The sequence below is a fragment of the Theropithecus gelada genome, chromosome 2 (genome assembly GCF_003255815.1).
Source record: "Theropithecus gelada isolate Dixy chromosome 2, Tgel_1.0, whole genome shotgun sequence".
Lineage (NCBI taxonomy): Eukaryota > Metazoa > Chordata > Mammalia > Primates > Cercopithecidae > Theropithecus > Theropithecus gelada.
In genome coordinates, this window is record NC_037669.1 from 54,910,328 (window position 1) to 54,935,155 (window position 24,828).

General features: G+C 48.8%; 2 protein-coding genes across 3 annotated transcripts; both read right to left on the reverse strand.

Annotated features, from left to right (window-relative positions):
* Positions 1 to 343: 343 nt before the first annotated feature.
* IL17RE (interleukin 17 receptor E) lies at positions 344 to 10,121 on the reverse strand. Its single transcript, XM_025377703.1, has 13 exons — positions 10,045 to 10,121; positions 9,670 to 9,844; positions 9,322 to 9,337; positions 8,578 to 8,697; positions 5,944 to 6,041; positions 5,542 to 5,701; positions 5,311 to 5,450; positions 4,128 to 4,196; positions 3,153 to 3,219; positions 1,101 to 1,276; positions 967 to 1,014; positions 842 to 887; positions 344 to 699 (listed from the first exon to the last, which is right to left on the reverse strand). Exons 1-13 carry the CDS (start codon positions 10,119 to 10,121, stop codon positions 524 to 526), a joined length of 1,368 nt encoding a protein of 455 aa, XP_025233488.1. The 3' UTR covers positions 344 to 523.
* Positions 10,122 to 19,196: 9,075 nt separating this feature from the next.
* On the reverse strand, positions 19,197 to 22,957 carry JAGN1 (jagunal homolog 1). Of its 2 annotated transcripts, none has more exons than XM_025377719.1 (2): positions 22,706 to 22,957; positions 19,197 to 20,628 (listed from the first exon to the last, which is right to left on the reverse strand). In XM_025377719.1, exons 1-2 carry the CDS (start codon positions 22,792 to 22,794, stop codon positions 20,166 to 20,168), a joined length of 552 nt encoding a protein of 183 aa, XP_025233504.1. In that variant the 5' UTR covers positions 22,795 to 22,957; the 3' UTR covers positions 19,197 to 20,165. The 2 variants fall into 2 exon arrangements, with proteins under 2 accessions (XP_025233504.1, XP_025233505.1); XM_025377720.1 differs by having other exon boundaries at positions 19,197 to 20,734; positions 22,706 to 22,925.
* Between the last annotated feature and the right edge of the window lie 1,871 nt (positions 22,958 to 24,828).

Here is a 24,828-nt window from a genome sequence, read left to right on the forward strand (position 1 = left end):
AAAAAAAAAAAAAAAAAAAAAAAAAAAAAAAGAATCTAATGCAGCCACTGGTCTGACAGGAGGCAGAGCTCAGGCAGCAATGCTTGCTCACCCTCCACTCACCTCCTGCTGTGTGGCCTGGTTTCTCACAAGCCACAGGTGGGTACTGGTCTGCGGCTCAGAGATTGGGACCCCTGGGCTAGAGAACACCTGAATGTGGGAGGGCCAGTCCCTTGCCTCTGTTATTCCTGTAAATTCAGAAACTGAAAGGATTAGAAAATGCTCCCTTAACTTGCAGTGAGCCGAGATCGTGCCACTGCACTCCAGCCTGGGCGACAGAGCGAGACTCCGTCTCAAAAGAAAAAAAAAAAGGAAAATGCTCCCTTGAGGAATCTACTGTCAGCAAGTCAGCTGAACAAAGGCTGATCACGTAAATAAAGTAAACCAGATGGTAGAAGTCAGGGATTTGTTTGTTTCTGCCTTCCCAGGGTCTATCTCAATGAGGTGACAAGGAAATTGAGGGCTGTGCTCTGAGCAATAGGACCTAGTGGGGGCGAGGCCATACCTGGCTGACAGTGTACACAGGGGGCACCAAAGTGTCCTGCCCCAAGCCTGGGCGGCTCCAGGCAGCACTGAAGGTGGCATGCATTCTTGAGGAGAAGTGAAGAATCAGCTGCTGGGCCTGGGTATCCATGCTCACATTCCAGGATGTGAGAGACCCTGTTTGGGGCAGGGTGGGGGTGTTGATAGGAGTTGGGCTTCGGGTGATGAATTCAGGGCTGGGCTGGGGTTCAGCTTGGTCACAGTTGGGTTAGGATGAAATGGGGCAGGGGTTCCCAGCAGAGGTCACTTATTGGCTTACCAGTCTGGTGGGGGCATTCAACATGGCTGCTGTTTCCAAAAGAGAACTGAGAAATATAGGAATGCAGGTTAGCAAGCTCCAGGCAATACCCACTACCCCACATCTCTTCTCACCCATGGTTGCACCTTGAAGCAGAGCTGGGGGTGCAGATCCACCTTCTCCAAAACATACCACTGTGGGAGGAGAGAAGAGTTCATCAGGGAGAAAATTCCTGGGCCCCAGCCCTGCCCACCCTGGTCCTGGGGGAACCTGTCCTCACCCCGTCTGACTCTCGAGCCGTGGCATTTGGGAGGTCTTTGCAAAGGGTATGCCAGTCCTGCCTCTGGCAGAGGGCAGCTTCCAGCTTCAGTGGGCAGCGGAGTGTCAGGGCCATGACCATCTGAGTGTGCTGGCTGTAGTCAGTGAAGTGCACTGACTTCCAGAAGTCCGAGCCATCTGGGCAGGTGGTAGGGTCAGTGGGTGAGGGTCAGCCCTACTTCAGCCCCACCTTGCCACCCACATCCTGGGGGCAGCAGGAGATGATGTTTGTAAAAGTAACCAGTACTGTTCCTGGCCTGAACAGGTACTCAATCAATGAGCATCCCTTTCATTATCTTTCTTTTCTTTTTTGAGACAGCGTCTCACTCTGTCTCCCAGGCTGGAGTGCAGTGGTGCGATCTTGGCTCACTGCAACCTCTGCCTCCTGGGTTCAAGTGATTCTCATGCCTCAGTAGCTGGGATTACAGGTGTGAGCCACCAAGCCCAGATGATTTTTTTTTTTTTTTTTTTTGAGACGGAGTCTCGCTCTGTCGCCCAGGCTGGAGTGCAGTGGCCGGATCTCAGCTCACTGCAAGCTCCGCCTCCCGGGTTTTTACGCCATTCTCCTGCCTCAGCCTCCCGAGTAGCTGGAACTACAGGCGCCCGCCACCTCGCCCGGCTAGTTTTTTGTATTTTTAGTAGAGACGGGGTTTCACCATGTTAGCCAGGATGGTCTCAATCTCCTGACCTTGTGATCCGCCCGTCTCGGCCTCCCAAAGTGCTGGGATTACAGGCTTGAGCCACCGCGCCCGGCCAGATGATTTTTATATTTTTAGTAGAGATGGGTTTTCACCATGTTGGCCAGGCTGGTCTCCTGACCTCATGAACTCCTGACCTTGTGACTCACCCACCTCGGCCTCCCAAAGTGCTGAGATTACAGGTGTGAGCCACCATGCCCGGCCCCCTTTCATTACCTTTCTGTTTTTTGTTTTTGTTTTTTGAGATGGAGTCTCATTCTGTCACCCAGGCTGGAGTGCAGTGGTGTGATCTCGGCTCACTGCAACCTCCGCCTCCCAAGCTCAAGTAATTCTCCTGTCTTGACCCCCCGAGTAGCTGGGACTACAGGCGCGCACCACCATGCCTGGCCAATTTTTTGTATTTTTAGTAGAGACAGGGTTTCACCATGTTGGCCAGGTTCGTCTCAAACTCCTGACCTCAGGTGATCTGCCCGCTTCGGCCTCCCAAAGTGCTGGGATTATAGGCATGAGCCACTGCGCCTGGCTTCATTATCCTTCTATCCAGGGTCTCTCTTCTCTCCTTCCCAGGCCTCCATTCTGGCCAGCTCCTTGCTTCTCCCCCAACTCAAAATCATTTTAGGGTCCTCTCAGAACCAGGAATGTCTTCCCCTTCTCTCTCTCCTGTCTAAATCCTGCCCTTTTTCTGACCCCAGCTCAGATGCCACTTCCTCTAAGAGGCCTTCTCTGCTTACAATGGCCCTTCTGGGGCTTCTCCCTTTCCGGAGTTCTTGCCCTACAGCCTAGTCCTTAACTATAACCCTGCCCTGTAAGTTCTGTAGGCTGCTTTATGCGATTCACTTGTGTCCGAGTGTCCTGCCTCTCCTTGAGAACAACATGCATACAGCACTTCAGACATCACCAGCCACTTTCACATGTAATATTTAACTCAGGCTTCACAAACACTTTGAAGGCAGAGCAGGTATTGAGATTTTACAGATGAGGAAAGTGAGGCTCAGAGAAGAACAACTGACAGAGCTGGGATGGGAACTGGGTCTTCTGGCCCATCGTCTTAGGACACCATCTCCTAGGCCTCCTATTTCTGAACTTCTCACAGTGCTTCAGTGCTCAGTGCTCTCTGATCTATTGGCAAGCTGACTGGTAGACTTGGCAGCCCTTTTCCCCACTGACTCCAGGGAAGTACCTGTATGCCTTCTGGGGGCTTCCTCCAGCAAACGTGTGAAGTGTGGTGTGTGTGTGTGCGTGCATGTGTGTGTAGGAGACAGAAAGAGAAAGGGAATGTGTGTGTGTGCACAAGGGTGCATGTCAGCAGCACTCACAGGCTTCCGGCCATCTCTGGAAGGGACATTTTTTGCGCCTCACAGTGTCCTCTTGCAGGTAGGATGCCTAGGGGGACAGGGGAGCAGGTGGGGAGGGTCAGAGGAATGGCTTTTCCAATCTCACTCAGACCTAAAATTCATTCTGGCTTTACCTTACTGTGACACAAGCTGCCTGAGCTGGCCAGGCACCGAGTGGGAGGGGGCAATGTGGGGTGGGGGCAAGGGTAGGGAGGAACTCCAGAGCATAGGAGAGGGATAAGCAAGTGAGGGGCTAATTCCTTTCCTCCTAAAGAGAACTATCCCCAGAAAGAAGTAAATCCTGAGGTTGCATTCCTCAGTTTTGGTCTTTTCTGGCCTCCACTCTCAGCCATCCCCAAGGCACCCAGTGCTCTGTGTTAGCTCCTGACTCTGGAATGCCAACATGCCCACCTGCTGTCCACCCTGGCAATTGCTCGTGGCTCTAGGTCTCTGCCATCATCCTCCCTTAGGTCTCCCAGGTGACAATTTCCCTTGCCTCTTCTGTCTAGTCCATAGAATACTTTCTGATATGTTCCTTAGACTTGTAAAGAGAAAAGGAGGACTGCCACAGAGGCCTAGAGGGGGCAAGACTTTTGGGGGCATATGGAACCCTGCAGTGGCCATGTACACACTCCTTCCTCGACTCCTCAGAACACATAGCGATGACAGCTGCCTATTCTGGCTCTGTGGGCTGAGGCCAGGTCTGGGCCAGGGAAAGCTGGGTTTGGATGGGGCTGAGGTTGGAATCACCCTAAGAAGGTCCAATGTTCAGCAGCACCCTTCCACCTCTGACCCCATGTGTGGCTCACAGCCAAGCTGCTGCCACTCTTCCTAAGCATGCCAGTAACACCCAGTCCTTTTTAAACCCAGTTTACTGGAGATATACTTGACCAACTGTGCCACCTTGGCGACTTAGGAGCAGAGCCATGGACAGCCCACACCTTTTCCTTTGCTCACCTCTATGCACAGACAGGGCAGAAGGAATTCATAAGGCAGCTCTACAGTGTGGCCCCCAGACACAATTTTCTGTGGATGAAACAGCAAAGGAAGACAAAAGATGCCTGAGAAAGAGCATAGGCACACAGACAAGGGCAGAACAGCGCTGGGATCTTGGCCAACACACCCTGTTTTTCCTCTTATATGAGATACCTCTTCTGATAAATCTCTCAAAGGTTGTATGCTTAGTAATCTAAGCATTAGCTCTAGGTACTCAAGGTGGAGTTGCGGGGAAGGAGACAGGGAATACATTCTTTTATTGTGGCCCTACTGTATGCCAGGGTGTGTGGTGAGTGCTAGAAGCATTAAATCAATTCACTCCATGCTAGCATCACAGTGAACTTATGAGGTATCCTCACCGTTATAAAAATGATGAGCTGAGGGTCTCAGGGGTACAGCAGCAGTCCCTGCAAATGGTACCAACTGTATACAATGGCATCCATGACAAAGGGAGGTTGAGGTGGGATGTTGGGGCCCAGGTTGGGAGAATGGGGGACATATCATTCTCTGAGTGGCAGGAACAAAGGGAGGGAGATGGAAGGGTAAGACAGATGTGACCATTTTGTTATGTTCTCAAATGGTACAACCTCTTAGGGGAGCTGAAAAGGCTTTTTAATTTTTTAATTAACAATTATTTTCTCTTACTTGTCACTAACTTAAAGCTCAAGAAAAGGCTTCTTAATGCCTAAATCACACTGAGGATCCTCTCATTAGGGGTAATACCATACTAATTTCTCTGCTCATTCATGGTCATTCATGTCTGCTCCAGTTCTCCACCTGCCTTTCCTGTTCTTCCAGGTGACAAGGCCCTCTGCCCTTTCTGTCTAGTCCAAAGAAGTCTTTCTTTTAATTTTTTTTTTTTTTTTTTTTTTTAGCAGCAGGGTTTCACGATGTTGCCCAAGCTGGTTTTATATTCCTGGCTTCAAGCAATCCTCCTGCCTTGGCCTCCCAAAGTGCTGGGACCACAGGTGTGAGCCACCATGCCATGCCCAAAGAAGTCTTAATGATAGACCCTTCAGCTTGTAAGGAGGTCCTGGACAGTTACCGTCCCTTTCTGGGCCTCAGTTTCCCCAAGTGTACAATGTGTGGCCTCTGTTGCTAGCACTGTGTGATCGGGCTTTTTACAGGGGATGACACGCCATACCTGGACATCATAGGGACTGCTCAGCTCCTCACACTCCAGTGCCCACTGGTGACAAAGACGCACACTGACCTCAGGGCCTGAAGGTATGTTCACCCGAATAGCCCGGGCCTCGGGCAGCAAATCAAAGGAGAACTCGGGCCCTGGGGAGAGGAAGGACTCAGTGGCCTTGTCTCTTGGCCTTAGCACCTCACCACTCAACTGAACCCATCTCCTATTGTACCCAGTGCCCACCTCCGTGCCTTTGTGAGTCCAATCTGGGAAGACTTTCCCATGCCTCTGGATCCGAAGGTTGGGTCCTTTTAGAGCGAAGTCCCTTGTGGGAGATGTCTGGGGAGGGGATGGAAATGTGATGGCTCTTCTCAGACAGGCGACGACTAGGCAGCGGCTTCCTCTAAAGGCAGAGAACAAGGTTGGCCTTGGGCCAGGAATCAGGAAACCTGGCTTCTGTTTCTGCCTCTGGAATCTGAGGTACTGTGGCAGCTGCTCAAACTCTTTTGGCCTCCCTAGCTGTGTAATAGACAGAATACTTCATCTCCACACTTTCTGTCTCACATGGCTGGAGAACCAAATGAGAGGCCAGAAAGCAAAGGTCTGTGGGGCATTGGGTAGGGCTGGAACTGAAAGGGAGAGTACCTGAGCAGGTGCTGGCATCTTGTGTCTCCTACAGAAATTGAATGTGGAAGACTTTTTGGATTTCTGTACCAGGAGGTGGAAGAAGCCCCACTGAAGACCTGTGCAGGGGGGGACATACTTACTATCTAGCCTTCATTACCCCTCCCCTACCTGGAGATATAGCCCAGGGTTAGATAGTAAGATTTTATTTTATTTTATTTTATATTTTATATTTTATTTTATTTTATTTTATGACGGAGTTTCGCTCTTTGTTGCCCAGGCTGAAGTGCAATGGCACAATCTCGCCTCACTGCAGCCTCCGCCTCCCGAGTTCAAGTGATTCTCCTGCCTCAGCCTCCCGAGTGGCTGGGATTACAGGCATGTGCCACCATGCCCAGCTAATTTTGTATTTTTAGTGGAGACGGGGTTTCTCCATGTTGGTCAGGCTGGTCTCGAACTCCAGACCTCAGGTGATCTGCCCACCTTGGCCTCCCAAAGCACTGGGATTACAGGCGTGAGCCACCGCGCCTGATAGTAAGTCATTTTAAATCAAGGAGGGTAAGGATGTCAAACTTCTTTAGTCTTGAAAATTACGATGCAATCAAGAAAGGATTGGCCGGGCGCGGTGGCTCAAGTCTGTAATCCCAGCACTTTGGGAGGCCGAGACGGGCGGATCACAAGGTCAGAAGATCAAGACCATCCTGGCTAACACGGTGAAACCCCGTCCTCTACTAAAAAGTACAAAAAACTAGCTGGGCGAGGTGGCGGGCGCCTGTAGTCCCAGCTACTCGGGAGGCTAAGGCAGGAGAATGGCGTAAACCCGGGAGGCGGAGCTTGCAGTGAGCTGGGATCCGGCCACTGCACTCCAGCCTGGGCAACAGAGCAAGACTCGGTCTCAAAAAAAAAAAAAAAAAAAAAAAAGAAAGGATTAATTTCTTAAGCAGAGAAAAAGCTATATATACAAAGATATTCATTTTAGCATTCTTTTATTTGTCTCGCTCTGTTGCACAGGCTGGAGTGCAGCGGCGCGATCTTGGCTCACTACAGTCTCTGCCTCCCTGCTTCAAGCGATTGTCCTGCCTCGCCCCCTGAATAGCTGGGACTACAGGTGCCCGCCACCATGCCCAGCTAATTTTTTGTATAATCAGTAGAGATGGGATTTCACCATGTTAGCCAGGATGGTGTGGATCTCCTGATCTTGTGATCCGCCTGCCTCGGCCTCCCAAAGTGCTGGGATTACAGGCATGAGCCACCACACCAGCCTCTGCCTCTCTCTCTTTCCTTCTTTCTTTCTCCCCTTCCTTCTTTCCCTCCTTCCCTCCTTCCTTCCTTCTTTCCTTCCTTCCTTGACAGGGTTTTGCTCTGTCATGCAGGCTGGAGTGCAGTGGCACAATCACTGCTCACTGCAGTCTTGAACTCTTGGGCTTAAGCAATCCTCTCACCTCAGCCTCCTGGGTAGCTGGGATTACAGGCATCCGCCATCACGCCTGGCTAATTTTTGCATTTTTAGTAGAGATGGGGTTTCACCATGTTGACCAGGCTGGTCTCAAACTCCTGACCTCAGGTGATCTGCCTGCCTCGGCCTCCCAAAGTACTGGGATTACAGGCATGAGCCACTGCATCCAGCCCTGTGGCATTATTTCTAACAGCAAACATTTAGAAAAATTAGACACTGCCAGTTCTTTTTTTTTTTTAAGACAGGGTCTCACACTGTCATCCAGGCTGGAGTGCAGTAGCGCTATCTTAAGTGACTGCAACCTCCACCTCCTGAATTCAGGTGATCCTCCCACCTCAGCCTCCCAAGTAGCTGGGACTTCAGGTATGCACCACCACATCCAGCTAATTTTTGTATTTTTTTTTTGTAGAGATGGGGTTTTGCCATGATGGCCAGGCTGGTCTCAAACTCCTGGACTCAAGCGATCCACCCACCTCAGCCTCCCAACGTGCTGGGATTACAGGTGTGAACCATCACACCTGGCCCAGAAACTGCCTTTTTTTTTTTTTTTTTTTTTTTTTTTGGAGATGGAGTTTTGCTCTTGTCGCCCAGGCTGGAGTGCAATGACACGATCTCGGCTCACTGCAACCTCTGCCTCCTGGGTTCAAGTGATTCTCCTGCCTCAGCCTCCTGAGCAGCTAGGATTACAGGTGTCCGCCACCACACCCTGCTAATTTTTTGTATCTTTAGTAGAGACGGGGTTTCACCACGTTGACTAGGCTGGTCTCAAACTCCTGACCTCAGGTGATCAGCCTGCCTCAGCCTCCCAAAGTGTTGGGATTACAGGTGTGAGCCACCACGCCTGGCCTAGAAACTGCCAATTCTTAAGCAATGTAAGGGCATTTAGTATGTACCAGGCACTGAGCTGAGCAACTAAAATATAGAGTAAGAAAGAAGATCCTGCTTTACAAATAAATGATAATAACAATAAATCCATAGCTTTTAATTCCAAGAATCTCAGCTGAAAAAAATACCTTCATAAAATTGTACAATTGGATTCATGAATATCAGTCATAGTGTGCTATTTTAGGATAATCCAAGTCCCCGTTGAGGTTACAACAAGACAAATATCTATTCTAGTAAGTCCCACTTGCTCAGCCTAGGCGGTCGCTCAAAATGTTCTCTTCACTGAGAATGGCCCAAGGGCCTGTTTCTCATACCTGAGCGACCTGACAGCAGATGTTGGCACAAACGGCGGGAACAGTGCCAGACTCGCACACACCAAGGCTTTGTGGAGAAGAGGGCCCACCAGGTGCGGCAAGGGATATGGGCAGAACTTCCTGGGAAAGATGGAAGGGAAAGCAAATGATAGGGTCTAAGAAGGTCCCTCCTACCTCAGACAAGCTGGATTTGAGGCCAAGCTCTGTCACTTACATCCTGGAAGTATGACTTGGGGGGTTATAGGACCTGTCTAAGGATCAGTTTCCTCATTCATAAAGCGGGTCTGTTATAAAAATCAAAATAGTAGTGCATGGGAAAATGTCTTGTGAAGTAGAACATACCATAAAATAGGAAGGATTATTGTTGTATTACTGATAGAAGTGAGGGATCAGTTAAGGGGAGGAACCAACATATACGGAGCACCTGGAGATTTACCCATGTTTCTCATCTAATCCTCCTTACAGATCAAAAGCAACACTGCCTTTAGTGTACAATCATTTCTACTGTGCTACTACCCCTCAGAAACTGAGGGTTAGTTGGAGGGGTTAGGTGCACGGTCTGAGGCCACACGGGAGTCTGGCAGAACTGCAACGTGAATCCAGGCTTGTCATGATTCCAAACTTTTTCCTTGATATTGTGGTACTTCCCAGGTTGGGAACCGAAAATTAGAATGGAGGGCTTGCTGGGCATCTGGAGAAATAGTGGGCGTGGGGAGGAGCAATGGAGCAGGAAACGCGACTCACCAGTGAAACTATCATCCTGAGGCACAGGGCCCAGTAGGGAAAAGAAAGGAGAGAGCTATTATTAGGACAGACTCCTATAAGGAGCATTCTTGGGGTCTTTGCTTCAAATCAGCGAATTCTGAGTCCCATAGCTAATAGCCCATACCCTCTGGCTCTTACCTTCCCAGCTCCACCCTGTCCAGGCCGTCAGTACAAAGGACCTTGGCTACCCCTTTGAGATTATGTAGAGGACACATCGAAGCTGCCACCAGAGCACAGGGACTGCAGAGGTAGCACAGGGCGGGCAGGGGAGTGGGGAGCTTTATAGCTGTGCTAGGCAGGTGTCCCTACCTGGCAGCAGCACCTTACCATGTGGGAGGCCAGAGGACAGCGGCTGTTCCAGTGGGGCAGGTGGGGACAGCCAATTGCAGCAGAGTCAGAGAGGTCGATGACTACCAGGAGGAGAGGCAGGAGCAGGGCTGACGGTCTGAAGCTCCCCATGGGCTTCTGTGCAATTAGGGCTCCCAGAACATGGCTGCATGGCCTGAAGGTGGGTGGCAGGGCCTTGCTGTGCAGCAGCGAAGAACACAGTACCAGCAGGAGCCCTCGCCCCAGCCTGCCCTGGCCCCGCCCTGCCTGAAAGCTCCTCCTTGATCCCAACCAGCCAGCCAGGCCACATTCCTTCCCCTCCAAGTGGAGGGACTGAGGAAAGCTTGTGCCCCCCAAAACCCTACTGCCCCCCACCTGAAAGACAAGGGGCTCCTGCGGTGACTGAGAAGTAACAGGAAAGGGACTAGCATCAGGTTGGGGGACGCACGCATTTCTTAGCCCCTCCTACTCCTGAAACACACTGCAGATCTGACCCACCCATCAGCACACTGTTGAACTTGTGTCTCCCACAGACATGTGCTTCACCCCCTCACTTAGAGAATTAGTCGAGCTCTTAAGCACTACTCAGCACTGGGTGCTGGAGATACAGAGGTGACTGAGGCACCATTTAGAGTGGGGAGGAAAAAAAGCACTCTAGGATGCACGTGAAACCCATATGTACCCTGGCTTCCCACCTGGTTAACTCTCAGGACTATAGCCAAGTTCTCTCTACCCATGAGCCAGGTCCAGCTCTTCTAGGCAAAGGGCTCCATACCAAAGGGGCCCGTAGCTTCAAGGACCCACTAGTCAGTACAGCCTGCTCAGGAAGCCCCAGAGCTCATAGCTGAGCCCTGGAGTGGAGGGAGCGGGCCCCACACACTGACCTGATTTCCTGTGGTTTCCGGTGCTGGAGAAAGGCTGACGAGGCTCCATCTTTGTGGGAACCCTCCCCATCATCCCACAGCTTCCTCCCACTCATGGAGCATTTGAGCAGCTTCAGCCCTCACCTTGGTAACACACACACTGGAAAGAAAGTTGGGGGCACACCTACCAGGTCAAAGATCTTTTTTTTTGAGACCAAGTCTCACTCTATCGAGATTATTTTTAGGCTGGAGTGCCGTGGCACAATCTCTGCCCACTGCAACCTCCACCTCCCGGGTTCAAGCGATTCACTTGCCTCAGCCTCCCGAGTAGCTGGGAGTACAGGTGCCTGGCCCATGCCTGGCTACGTTTTGTATTTTAGTAGAGACAGGGTTTCACCATATTGGCCAGGCTGGTCTTGAACTCCTGACCATGTGATCCTCCCACCTTGGCCTCCCAAAGTGCTGGGATTACAGGCGTGAGCCACTGCGCCTGGCAAAGACATCTTGAGATTGTTATTGTCCCCTTGCAACTCAATCTAGACCACCTTTCAGTGGCCTAACCACAGCCTGCTTTCAACCAATTCTATTCTTGTGTTTAGGTTCATTGTCTGAAGGCTGCATCCTACCCATTATCCTAAAAGTACCCTCTAGCTTTTTGAGTTCATGAAAAGATAAAAACTCTTATCCTTTATGTTTCTCCAAGCCTAGTAAGGAAGGAGACCACTACTACTCCTGCTGCCCTCCTCCCCCCACCTTGCCTAGTTCACAAGACAGGAGTAAAGGGAGAAAGAAACAAAAGTAAGATAAATAGCCAGACAACCTTGGCACCACCACCCGGCCCTAGGAGTTAAACAAAGTAATAATAATAACATCAACCCCTGGCCTAAACTACTTGTGTTATCTGTAAATTCCAGACACTGTATGAAAAAAGCATTGTAAAACTTTTTGTTCTGTTAGCTGATGCATGTAGCCCCCAGTCATGTTTCCCATGCTTGCTCGATTTATCACGACCCTTTCACGTGGACCCCTTAAAGTTGTAAGCCTTTAAAAAGGCCAAGTATTTCTCTCTCGGGGAGCTCGGCTCTTAAGACGCGAGTCTGCCGACGCTCCCGGCCGAATAAAAAACCTCTTCCTTCTTTAATCTGGTGTCGGAGGAGTTTTGTCTGCAGCTCGTCCTGCTACACTAGCAGTAGGAGAAACATAGGGGGAAGTATGTGCTGTGTAATTGAATAAATGTCATGATATATTTCATCTATGTAGTTTATCTGTTTCACACTTCACAAAACACTTTCATATTTAATCCTCCTAACCCTGTGAGACAGGTAAGTGATAATTATTGTTTTCATTTCATTAAAAGAAAGATAAGGAAGCAGAGGGATAATGACTTGGACAAGGTCAAAGTCTATAGCCCAGGGAGCTGCACTTTTGCTAGGCCCTTGCAACTCAATTCTCTCTTTTTTTTCTTTTTTTTTTCTGAGACAGAGTCTCACTCTGCCACCGAAGCTGGAGTGCAAATGGTGCAATCTCAGGTCACTGCAACCTCCACTTCCCAGGTTCAAATGATTCTCCCACCTCAGCCTCCCAGCCTGGCCTCCCAAAGTGCTGGGATTACAGGCATGAACCACAGCACCTGGTTTTTTTTTTTTTTTTTAGATAGTCTTGCTCTGTTGCCCAGGCTGGACTGCAGTGGTGTATTCTTGGCTCACTGCAAACTCCGCCTCCTGGGTACAAGTGATTCTTGTGCCTCAGCCTCCCAAGTAGCTGGGATTACAGCTGTACACCACTATGCCTGGCTAATTTTTGTATTTTTAGTAGAGACAGGGTTTTGCCACGTTGGCCAGGCTGGTCCTGAACTCTTGGCCTCAAGTGATCCATCTGCTTCGACCTTCCAAAGTGCTAGGATTATGGGCATGAGCCACTGTGCCTGGCCCCAATTCTCTATCATCCTATGGTCTTCCCTCCCACAGCCTCATCTTCCTCTGTTCTTGGAACCCAAAAGGGTCTGCCTGACACAGACCCTAACACAGTATGCCTTTTGGCCTTGAAGCCCTTCTCTGCAAACAAAACAGTAAGATCTGAAAAGAGGAAAGGGTGGTTTGGCCATACTAAAAATAGGTTAGAGAACCTTCCCCCAAATTCTACCTAACAGTGGTTTAGATCTATATAAATAATGAGGTCTTTTTTTTCTTTCTTTTTTTTTTTTGAGACAGAGTCTCACTCTATCACCCAAGCTGGAGGACAATGGCGCAGTCACCACTTACTGCAGCCTCAACCTCCTGGACTCAAGTGAATCCTCCCTTCATAGGCACATGCCATTTTGCCTGGCTACATACAGGGTCTGGCTATGGTGCTCAGGCTGGTCTCAAACTCCTGGCCTCTAGCAATTATCCTGCCTCAGCTTCCCAAGGTGCTGGGATTACAGGTGTGAGCCACTGCGCCTGGCCAATAATGTTTTCTTTTTTTATTTTATTTTATTTTTTTCTGAGACGGAGCCTTGCTCTGTCGCCCAGGCTGGGGTGCAGTGGTGCAATCTCGGCTCACTGCAAGCTCCGCCTCCCAGGCTCATGCCATTCTCCTGCCTCAACCTCCCGAGCAGCTGGGACTACAGGCGCCCGCCACCTCGCCCGAATAATTTTTTGTATTTTTAGTAGAGACGGGGTTTCACCCTGTTAGCCAGGATGGTCTTGATCTGCTGACCTTGTGATCCACCGACCTTGTGATCCGCCCACCTCAGCCTCCCAAAGTGCTGGGATTACAGGCGTGAGCCATTGCGCCTGGCCCAATAATGAGTTTTCTAACGCTGGAGGCATGAAGTGAGAAACTCGGTTCTATTCTAAAACAATCCTTCTTCTTTACCCTTATCTTCTGATCTCTCACAGAGAAAATATTGGTTAATTGCTCCTGGTTAAGGTATGGGAGGAGAAGCAGAAAAGAAAGAAATGGAGGCGGGGCGCGGTGGCTCACGCCTGTAATCCCAGCACTTTGGGAAGCCGAGACGGGCGGATCACGAGGTCAGGCGATCGAGACTATCCTGGCTAACACGGTGAAACGCCGTCTCTACTAAAAACACAAAAAAATTAGCCGGGCGTAGTGGCGGGGGCCTGTAGTCCAGCTACTCAGGAGGCTGAGGCAGGAGAATGGCGGGAACCCGGGAGGTGGAGCTTGCAGTGAGCCGAGATCCCGGCACCGCACTCCAGCCTGGGCAACGACTGAGCAAGACTCCGTCTCAAAAAAAAAAAAAAAAGAAAGAAAGAAAGAAATGGAGATAAGAAGGAAGGAAGGAAGAGGAAGGAAGGAAGGGAGGGAGGGAGGGAGGAAGGGAGGAAGGGAGGCAGGGAGGGAGGGAGAGAGGGAGGGAGGGAGGGAGGGAGGAAGCGGGAGAGGAAGAGAGGAGGGGAGGGAAGAAGAGAGGGAGGGAGGGAGGAAGCGGGAGAGGAAGAGAGGAGGGGAGGGAAGAAGAGAGGAAGGGAGGGAGGAAAAGAAGAAGGAAGGGAAGGAGGATGGGAGGAGAGAAGAGAGGGAAAGAGGGAAGAAAGGGAAGTAAAACAGCATTCCAGAACCCGCTGGAAAAGTAAAAGGAATAAAGGTGAGGAAGAAAGGGGGAAAAAGAAAAGGAGGTGTGCATTTTATTTATTGTCTTGCTGGTTTACTTATTTATTGTAAAGACTGTTCCAAAAAGTATTTAAAGTACGAAGCACAGGGTGAATTCTGGCACAACCTAGGGAGGGGGAGAGATGGGATCAACATTTGCTGAAATCCTACTATCAGGCTCTGAGTCATGCATTTTGCCCAGCTTATTTTACTTGTACTACAACGCTTGAGTTGAGTCTTATTACCCCATTTTACAGACTGCGAAACACTCAGGAAGATTAGGTAAAGTCCAAACGCACACACCTAAGAGCTGAAGTCAGTCCCTCACTTGCTTCTCTCTCCTAGGATTATGCTGTGGAGTTCCTCCCCACCCTTGCCCCCACCCCACATTGCCTCCTCCTGCTCGATGCCTGGCCAGCTCAGGCAGCTTGCATCACTAAGGTAAAGCCAGAATGAGTTTTAGGTCTGAGTGAGATTGGAAAAGCCATTCCTCTGACCTTCCCCACCTGCTCCCCTCCCTCCAGGCATCCTACCTGCAAGAGGACACTGTGAGGGGCAAAAAATGTCCTTTCCAGAGCTGGCCAGAAGCCTGTGAGTGCTGCTGACATGGACCCTTGTGCACACACATCCCCTTTCTCTGTCTCCTACACACACATGCACACACACACACACACACACCACACTTCACACGTGTGCTGGGGGAAGCCCCCAGAAGGCATGCAGGTACTTTCCCTGGAATCAGTGGGGGAAAAGGGCTGCCAAGTCTACGGGTCAGCTTGCCAATAGATCAGAGAGTGCTGAGCACTGCAGCACTGTGAGAAGTTCAGACATATGAGGCCTAGGAGATGGTGTCCTAACAGGATGGGCCAGAAGACCTGGGTTCCCATCCCTGCCAATTATTCCTCTCTGAGCCTCACTTTTCTCATCTGGGACTCACCGCTATGTCTTCCTGGCCCTTTCTGCCAGAACACACTACTTGGGGAGATCAGCGGGTTTCTGGACCCTGTAGTTCACAGAAGGTACTAAACTTAGCAGTGTGATACAATTGGCAGGGTTAACAATGTAAAGAAAGAAATGAAATTGTTGGAAAGAAAGGAAAGTAGATCTTATAATGAGTTACCAGTGGTTAGACTCGTAGGAGAGCTGGGATTGTTTGGCAAGTGTCAACAAGGGAGGAGTAACTGTGGCTGGAATAGGAGGTGGCCAATTGGAGTAAAGGCAATAAAGGTGTGTTGTAGGGCTTCAGCACAGAGGCCCTGTCTTCTTGGCAGGTGGCTAAGGCCTGTCTCACCTGTGGTTTGTGTCAAAATGAGCTGACCAAGACTTCATGATTAATAGCCTTTACTTGGGGACAAAGCCAGGAGCTCAGGAAGTCCTGGCAGGCCCCTGCACATGCTTAGAGTGCACTGTGGGGACCTTGGGCAGCCATTTTTCTTGTCACTGCCTTATCTGTGCATGAACTCTGGTCAGACTATGGAGCAGCAGCACCAGGTTCTTCCTGTAATGGCCAATTCCCAATGTCTACTTGGGGCAACTCTGCTCACTGATAGGGAACCCTGGGCAGGAAGGCCCACCAATTAGATCAATGTAAAACAAGAGTGGGCAAGTATCCCTTCTTTACATCTACTCTTCCAGAAGGATCAACCTCCAGAATTCTGAGGCAAGAAATTATTGCTGAGAGGTAGAGACTCCCAATCTCAGTGAGGAAGCCAACACTGCTCATCAAGGGAAGGCATTCTGTTACTCATTAAACCCCTACTATGTAGCCTGTTCATACATATTATCTAAGCCTCACAACCACCCTGGGAGTAGCTAAAATGATGCCCATGTGTCAGATCAAGAACAGAGGCTCAGGTATCTTGCACAAGGCAAAAGTTAGTAAAATGCCTGGCTGGAATTCCCACCTACGGCTGTCTAATATAAGAAACTGTTGGCCAGGCACAGTGGCTCACGCCTGTAATCCCAGCACTTTGGGAGGCCAAGGTGGGTAGATCACTTGAGGTCAGGAGTTCGAGACCAGCATGGCCAACATGGTGAAACCCCATCTCTACAAAAATACAAAAATTAACCAAGTGTGAGCAGAGGTTGCAGTGAGCTGAGACTGTGCCACTGCACTGCAGCACAGGCGACAGAGTGAGTCTCAAAAAAAAAAAAAAGAAGCAACTGTTCATTCCATTATACCACATTGCCTTTCTCATGGCCTAGATGATCTCTAATAGTCCCTTCAACTCCTATATTCTCTAATCTTGTAAAGATCAGGAAATAAATAACCATCTTTCACATTTATATAATGATACATAGTTCATAAAGCACTTTCACAATATTTCAACTTTTTTTTTTTGAGACAGAGTCTCATTCTGTCACTCAGGCTGGAGTGCAATGGCGCTATCTCGGCCCACTGCAACCTCCGCCTCCTGGGTTCAATCAATTCTCCTGCCTCAGGCTCCCGAGTAGCTGGAATTACAGGCACCCACCACCATGCCCATTTGTATTTTTAGTGGAGACGGGGTTTCACCATGTTGGCTAGACTGGTCTCAAACTCCTGACCTCAGGTGCTTTGCCTGCCTCGGCCTCCCAAAGTGCTGAGATTACAGGTATGAGACACTGCACCCGGCCACCTTATTTGATCTTTAAAACAATCTGTGACATAGGGAGAGTTGATTTTAGTCCTGATTGGTAGATGCATTGGTACTTGAACATATATTCTGATTCAAATAATGTTCTTTCTAGTAAATCAAGATACAAGGGAATCTTGTTTGCTTCAGGGAACACAACCATGAGGCAGCAAAGGTGATAGGAAAGGTCCACAAAAGCAAAATTCCAACAACCTAACAAGTAGAAAACTAACATAAACCAAATAGTTTTGGTTTGTTTGCATTGTTGACAATAATTTTCATAATGGGTCTTTGATAATACTCTAAGTCCACAAAGTACCATTCCAGTAACCAAAGAAATTTCAAACTATTTGCATCCCAATTCTTTAAAAATGAGCAATCTGTGTCTGGTGCACATACTAACCCCATTATCCATACATTTCCATCTACTAGTGCTCTCCAAATTCTCTCTACTTCAGTTTGGTTCTATCCTCTGTGAAATACACCCTGACTTTAGTTTACAATAATTGTCTCAAGAATTGCATGTGAGGCTGCACACAGTGACTCACATCTGTAATTCCAGCACTTTGGGAGGCCAAGGCAGGATGATCACCTGAGGTCAGGAGTTTGAGACCAATCTGGCCAACATGGTGAGACCCTGTCTCTACTAAGAATACAAAAATTAGCCACACGTCTGTAATCCCAGCTACTCAGAAGGCTGAGGCAGGAGAATTGCTTGAACCTGGGAGGGAAAGTTGCAATGAGCCCAGACTGAGCCACTGTACTTCAGCCTAGATAACAGGGCAAGACTCTGTCTCAAAACAAACAAACAAACAAAAAAAATTAGGCTGGGCACGGTGGCAGGCTCCTGTAATCCCAACTACTAGGGAGGCTGAGGCAGGAAAATCACTTGAACCTGGGAGGCGAAAGTTGTAGTGAGCCGAGATCGTGTCACTGCACTCCAGCCTGGGTGACAAGAGTAAGACCTTGTCTCAAAAAAATAAATAAATAAAATAAAAGAATTGCATGTTTTTCACTTCCTATGCAGTATCTAAAAGCAGTAAAATAAGAACTCAGAGAAAGAATTCATATTCCTTGAAGGAACCAGAAAGCTCATGAATTACCATATTAACTGGGCCTTAAAGGATAATAAAGCAGTATAAAAATAGAAAAGGGAAATTTTTAAGCAAAGGACACTGGGAAACCATGAAACCTATATGGGATCCGTAAGAGGTTTAGCTGACTAAGACAGTGTGAGACTGGGAGTACTGGGAGATAATGCAGGACTGGTGGATTGGGACCACTTTGGAAACCTCAGAGCTTAAGGCATTTAAGTTGCACCAAAGATCATAGTAGGGACTTAATGATCACGGAACAGATGATCCAGAGCTGTACTCTTGGTATACTCACCTGAACAAACGGATGCAGGAAGAGGAATGGCTATAAGGCAGAAAGGCAAAGGTCTGTTTGGGACATACTTATTTTGAGATAATTAGGACATCTAGAGGAAGAGGTTTTAGAGTGGTAAGTAATGCCAGCCAGGCACGATGGCTCACACCTGTAATCCAAGGACTTTGAGAGGCTGAGGCAGGAGAATCGCTTGAGCCTGGTAGGTAGAGGTGATCCAAGATGGCGCCACTGCACTCCAGCCTGGGTGAGGGAAATGAAATTCTGCCTTAAAAAAAAAAAAGGGCCGGCCGGGCGCGGTGGCTCAAGCCTGTAATCCCAGCACTTTGGGAGGCCGAGACGGGCGGATCACGAGGTCAGGAGATCAAGACCATCCTGGCTAACACAGTGAAACCCCGTCTCTACTAAAAAATACAAAAAACTAGCCGGGCGAGGTGGCGGCGCCTGTAGTCCCAGCTACTCGGGAGGCTGAGGCAGGAGAATGGCGGGAACCCGGGAGGCGGAGCTTGTAGTGAGCTGAGATCCGGCCACTGCACTCCAGCCTGGGCGACAGAGAAAAACTCCCCCCCCCAAAAAAAAAAAAAAAAAAAAAAAGGGCCAGGCACGGTGGCTCATGCCTGTAATCCCAGCACTTTCGGAGGTTGAGGAGGGTGGACCATGAGGTCAGGAGATCAAGACCATCCTGGCTAACACGATGAAACCCCGTCTCTACTAAAAATACAAAAATTAGCCGGACATGGTGGTGGGCGCCTGTAGTCCCAGCTACTTGGGAGGCTGAGGCAGGAGAATGGCATGAACCCGGGAGGCGGAGCTTGCAGTGAGCTGAGATCGCAACACTGCACTCCAGCCTGGGTGATAGAGTGAGACTCCATCTCAATTAAAAAAAAAAAAAAAAAGTGACTCAGTAATAATGACTAAGTACATACACAATGTTTATAGAATAAAATAATGACTACAACTCTGGAAAGGGCAGAGCTCTGCACTTACAGATCTGGGCATCATCCAGAGACAATAAAATTAAGTGCAAACAGACACATTATCTTTCATGCAATAAATACTGTGTCAGAATTTCAGGTGTGAAAGGGCCTTTAATCACAGATCTCTCCCTTCCTATTTTTAATGTATTTGCTCCACATCATTAGATACTATGTTCACTGGTTGTTTCACATGAATAACAAGTTTCTACTAGATTGTAAACTCCCTATAAACAGAGGTACTTTAAAATCCTTTTGGATGCCATTATACAGTAGTGGACTCATAATTGATACTCAGTTAACACTGAATGATAAATGTGAATATCCAACTAAAAGAGCCCATAACCTAAGCTAGATAAATGAGAATGGACTATTTCATAGAGGGAGAGATTAAATGTCAGGCCCATAGTTCTTACCAATCAGCTGTAGGTTAGAACTATGACTTAGGTTCCCCATACCCAATCTACTTCTCTATGGCCACTGCTAGGTTTCTCAAGGGGCTTCTACCTATCATCTCCTAGTGTCTAAGGCCTCACCTTTCAAGCAACACACCTTTCACACTCTATCAAGCCCCAAACACAAGGCACAGTGTGGGCACGGTTACTGAGGTTTTTAATTAAAATGCTTTGCAGAAGAGACCACAGCCTGCCAACGGAGCAGCTTCCCAAATGTTTCCTGATCCATGACCTACACAGGAAGTAATTTGATTTATTCCCTATTTCCTTCAGTCTCAATGGCTAAGAGGTAATGGATGGAAATGGGGAGAATGACCGAGAGGAGGCAACGATGAAGCTCATTCTTAAAGAAAAACCTCAAAGTTCAACTTCAAACAGCTGAAGTTTGTTTCATAGCTGTTGGTCACCCAGTTCTAGCCAACCAGAAATAAATTATAGTTTTGCCACCACAGCAGATGGCAACAGGAGCTTTCCAGAACTTTGGCCTGGTCTGCACCAGGTACCAACATCACAGCTGCTAAAATCACCAGAAGGAATTTAGAACCGCTGTACTACTGTCCTTTCATTCAATGGGAGGTCCAGGCTTCACTCTAAAGCGCAGTCCGACACGCTTCATTTATGCTTCTTCTCCTGTGTACTGGTGAACCAAGAGTCTAGGAGCTTCTTGCTGTAGTACAACTGCCAGGCATGCACTTGGACTGCCAACACCAACACCAGGTACATGACGGAAACAGCAGAAAAACCGAAGAGGAAACGGTAGGCCTTGCCATGGCGGTAGAGCTGCTGTGCAGCAGGGAACATCTCCATGCTGCCATAAATGAGTGGAGCGATGGAAAAGAGTCCCATGCTGATCATGGAGAGCACCAGGTAGCTAATGTTGTTGCGGGGAAAGGAGAGAAGGCCCAAGAGAGAGGGCAAAATGCTCAGCAAATATGGGTATTCCCACTGATAGGGCATGGCCACCTGATCATGTGACAAGAGCCTCAGGTGTCCCACGCTCATCTTGGCAACCAGCAGCAGCCATATGACCAGATGTACGTAGATCAGCTTCTTGATTTCATACTTGAGGGTCACACTGTGGGGCAGAGCAGAGGGAGAAGTACCTTTCAAATTTTTCTTACCACCAACTATATGCCAGGCAACTGTACTGGACACTGGGACACAAATTTGAATAAAACAGCCTAGAAGCCTGACACAAAGAGCAGAGGAGGAAAAAATAATTAGAAGATGAAGTGAAAAAGTTCTAGTAAATATATGTTCCCAGATATATGAGACCACAGGAAGGAGGAATCGACTCTGCCTGGCATGGAATGTCAGAGATGACTATCTAGAGGCAGGTGATATGTGAACTAGCCTCAGGATTGAGTGAAGATGGGCATCCCATGCAGGAGCATGCAAGCAAAAAGGCCCAAGTATTTGTGTTCCAAGAAAGCAACTGGTTACATGTGGCAGGAACATATTATTAGGGGGAGAGGAGTAGTGGGATATGAAGTCACAAAGGCTATGAGAGTTAAAGGCAGAAGAGGCTGGGCATGGTGGCTCACAACTGTAATCCAAGCACTTTGGGAGGCTGAGGCAGGAATGCTTGAGCCCAGACTTTGAGATCAGCCTGGCAACAAAATGAGACCCCATCTCTATTTAAAAAAAAAAAAAAAACTAGTAATAAAGAGGTAGAGCCTAGCGTGGTGGCTCACGCCTGTAATCCCAGCATTTTGGAAGGCTGAGGCGGGTGGATCATGAGGTCAGGAGATCGAGACCATCCTGGCTAATGCGGTGAAACCCCGTCTCTACTAAAAATACAAAAAAATTAGCCAGGCGTGGTGGCAGGCGCCTGTAGTCCCAGCTACTCGGGAGGTTGAGGCTGAGAATGGTGTGAACCCAGGAGGCGGAGTGAGCTGAGATCGCGCCACTGCACTCCAGCCTGGGCGACACAGCATGACTCTGTCTCAAAAATAAATAATAATATAATAATAATAATAATAAGGCAGAAGGGTAACTCAGAGCTGTGTTTAGCAAGAGGACTCTGACTGCACCATAGGATTAAAGCCTGGAGGGGAAGGTATTGGCAGAGAGGAAAAGTACTCAGGCTGCCCATACTTCTCCAGCCAGATTTTTCATCTAAAGTAAGTACACACTTATCTTATTCTTCGAATTCTCTCAGGTCCCAAATGTATCCTCCTCATATCCCTAAGGGCAATGTTTCCACTCTGGGCTGTCATGAAAACACCTGCTTAAGTTGTGAGGCCCCTTCAGCCCGGGCCTAGAGATGTGAAAGAAATGAGGGTTCAAAGAGCTTGTCCTTCTTCAAAACTCTGGAGAGAAAGATATGAAGAACATTCTGGGAGAGGTCAATGGGTTTAAGGAAGTAAATATTTTAAAATTTTTATTTAAAAATATTTATTGTAGAAAATGTGGAAAGGCTGGGGAAAAAAAAAGTTACCTCTAGACTTCAAGCTCCATGAAGGCAGGGAACAGTTTTTTTCTTTTCTTTTTTTAAATAAAATTGTTTATTGAAGGTATAGCATGCATACAAAGACCATGTCTGCTTTTGCTCACTATTATAACCTAGTGTCTAGCAGTGTACGATGGTTGGAAGTTCAGTATCCGTCGAACTAGTAATCGAATGTAGAAATACTCCTTACGTGGGAGTGTTTATAGAATTCATTTTAGGCAAGGCATCCTTAGGAGAGGCTGCCTTTTACTGTCTATATCCCCCCAAACGGCCCAAAATATAACACCTACCATATATTACGCGGTAGGCCTTACGCTATTTCCTTTATACGAATTACTGATTAATCTTTCACCAAAACCTAAAAGGCAGATTATTCTCTCCCTCTACAGATAAGGAAGCTGAGGCTCAGAAATTCGGTTTCGAAGGTGACACAGCAGGGCCAGCATCCACGTGACTCGGGAGTCCACGCGGGGCTGGATCCCCTCAAGGCACCGGGCGGATCAAGGGGTGGAGCTCGCGGGGGCGACGGGGCTTTCCAGGATGGGGGACAGGCCTGAAGCCGTCACGGGAAGAGGGGACTTGGCAGGTGCGCGGGGGCTGGCTGGGGAGCAAGACCCTGAGGCCGGGCCGGCGTCGCTCCCCAAGCCCCGCAGGCTCCGGCCGGGGAGAAAACCTCCGTGCTCCTCGCCTCACTTCATACCTCATCTGGTAGTGCATGGCGACGCGCTCTCGGTGCTGAAAGTCGCTGCCGTCGGTGCCGGCCGCTCGCGGGCCTGCTCGAGACGCCATTGTGCCTGCCCAGAACCCCCGAACCCCTCACGCGGACCTGCTACCGCAACGACAGCGCCAAGTGGCCCACGGACCCTATTTGCGCCGCCGCAGCACCACCACCACAGCCGCGCGACTCTGTGAAGAGAACTTCCGGCCCCTCTGTCTCAGGAGGACCGACTCTGTGGTCATTCCTCTCAGCGCAGGCGCCCTTGTTCCCTCTCGCCCCCGCCCCACCCAGCCCCGCCTCCCGTGGAGCGCGGAGGAAATTAATCCACAGACTCAGCGTGTTTTTGCTGGCGTTCAGAGGCCGCTTGAACACTTTTACTTTCTTAAACTGTAGTATCAGTTTAGGATACCTCTGTCCACACTTTACAGAGGGGGAAACTGATACATTCTGTGACTTTCCCTGGAGCAGACATCACACAGTCTCACGCCTGTAATCCCAGCACTTTGGGAGGCCGAGGTGGGTGGATCACTTGAGGTCAGGAGTTCAAGACCAGCCTGGGCAACATGGTGAAATCTCGTCTCTACTAAAAATACAAAAATTAGCCGGGTGTGGTGGCGGGTTCCTGTAATCCCAGCTACTTGGGTGGCTGAGGCAGGAGGATCGCTTGAACCAGGGAGGCAGAGGTTGCAGTAAGTCGAGAATGTGCCACTGCACTCCAGCTTGGGGGACAGAGTGCAGAGTGAGACTCCGTCTCATAATAAGTTTCTCACATTTAATAATTGCAAAGAGAAAACGGGAACCTCTCAGTGAGGAAATCTGGCTTGTCCCCCTTAACCAATTAATTTGATCAATAATGAGATAAACTGATATCTTGTGCCTCTTTTAATATTCTGAGGACACAGCATCACTTCTAAGATGTTTCTCCGAAGAATACCTAACTGAATCTAGTCATGAAGAAATGACATAAATCCAGACGGAGGGACATTCTAGAAGAGAGCTGGACCGTACTCTTCAAAAATGTCAAGGCCATGAAAGAAAAATTATTTCCAAATAAATTTTATCTGTAGAGACAAAGTAGAATGACCATTGCCAGAAGCTTGAGGGGTGGACAGGGAATGGGGAGTTAGTGTTTAATGGATACAGAGTTTCAGTTTGGGAAGATGAAAAATGTTCTGGAGATGGATGGTGGTGTTGATTGTACAACTGTATGTGTGTGCTTAATGCCACTGAACCGTACACTTAAAAATGATTAACATAGTAAGTTTTATGTTGTGTGCATTTTGCCACAACAACAAAATACTAAGCAAAACTTTAAAGAAAGAAGTTATGTTATCCGAATAAAGAAAAAAAGAAAGAAAAAAGCATGTATACTGAGCATCCACCATGCACCAGGATACTGTTGTGCTATGACCTGCAGACACAGAAATAAACTTGGTCCATTTCCCCTGAGGGATCACAGCCCAGTCGGGGGAAGAACTTGTACCCATGAAGCTAAGAAATACGGCCGGGCGCGGTGGCTCAAGCCTGTAATCCCAGCACTTTGGGAGGCTGAGACGGGTGGATCACGAGGTCAGGAGATCGAGACCATCCTGGCTAACACGGTGAAACCCCGTCTCTACTAAAAAAAAAATACAAAAAAATTAGCCGGGCGAGGTGGCGGGCGCCTGTAGTCCCAGCTACTCGGGAGGCTGAGGCAGGAGAATGGCGTGAACCCGGGAGGCGGAGCTTGCAGTGAGCCGAGATCGCGCCACTACACTCCAGCCTGGGCGACAGAGCGAGACTCCGTCTCAAAAAAAAAAAAAAAGAAATACAAGAAAACACAGGAGGCTGAGGGAGGAAAAATGAGGCCTCTCTCCCTGACCTGGAGGGTTAGGAAAGTCTCTCTGGAGTGGCAGCAATTAAGCTGTCTGAAGCCTGAGTGGGAATTAGCTAAAGAGGTGGGGAGCGGAGCTTTTCAGGCAGAGGGAACAGCACGTGAGAAGGCCCCAAATCCAGAGAGCACTTGGCTGTTCAAAGAACTAAGGAACTTAAGAGTGACTGGAGCATTTGCAGGGTTCAGTAAAGAGTTAAGTCTTTATCCCAGGCGGTTTGGGGAACCACTGAAA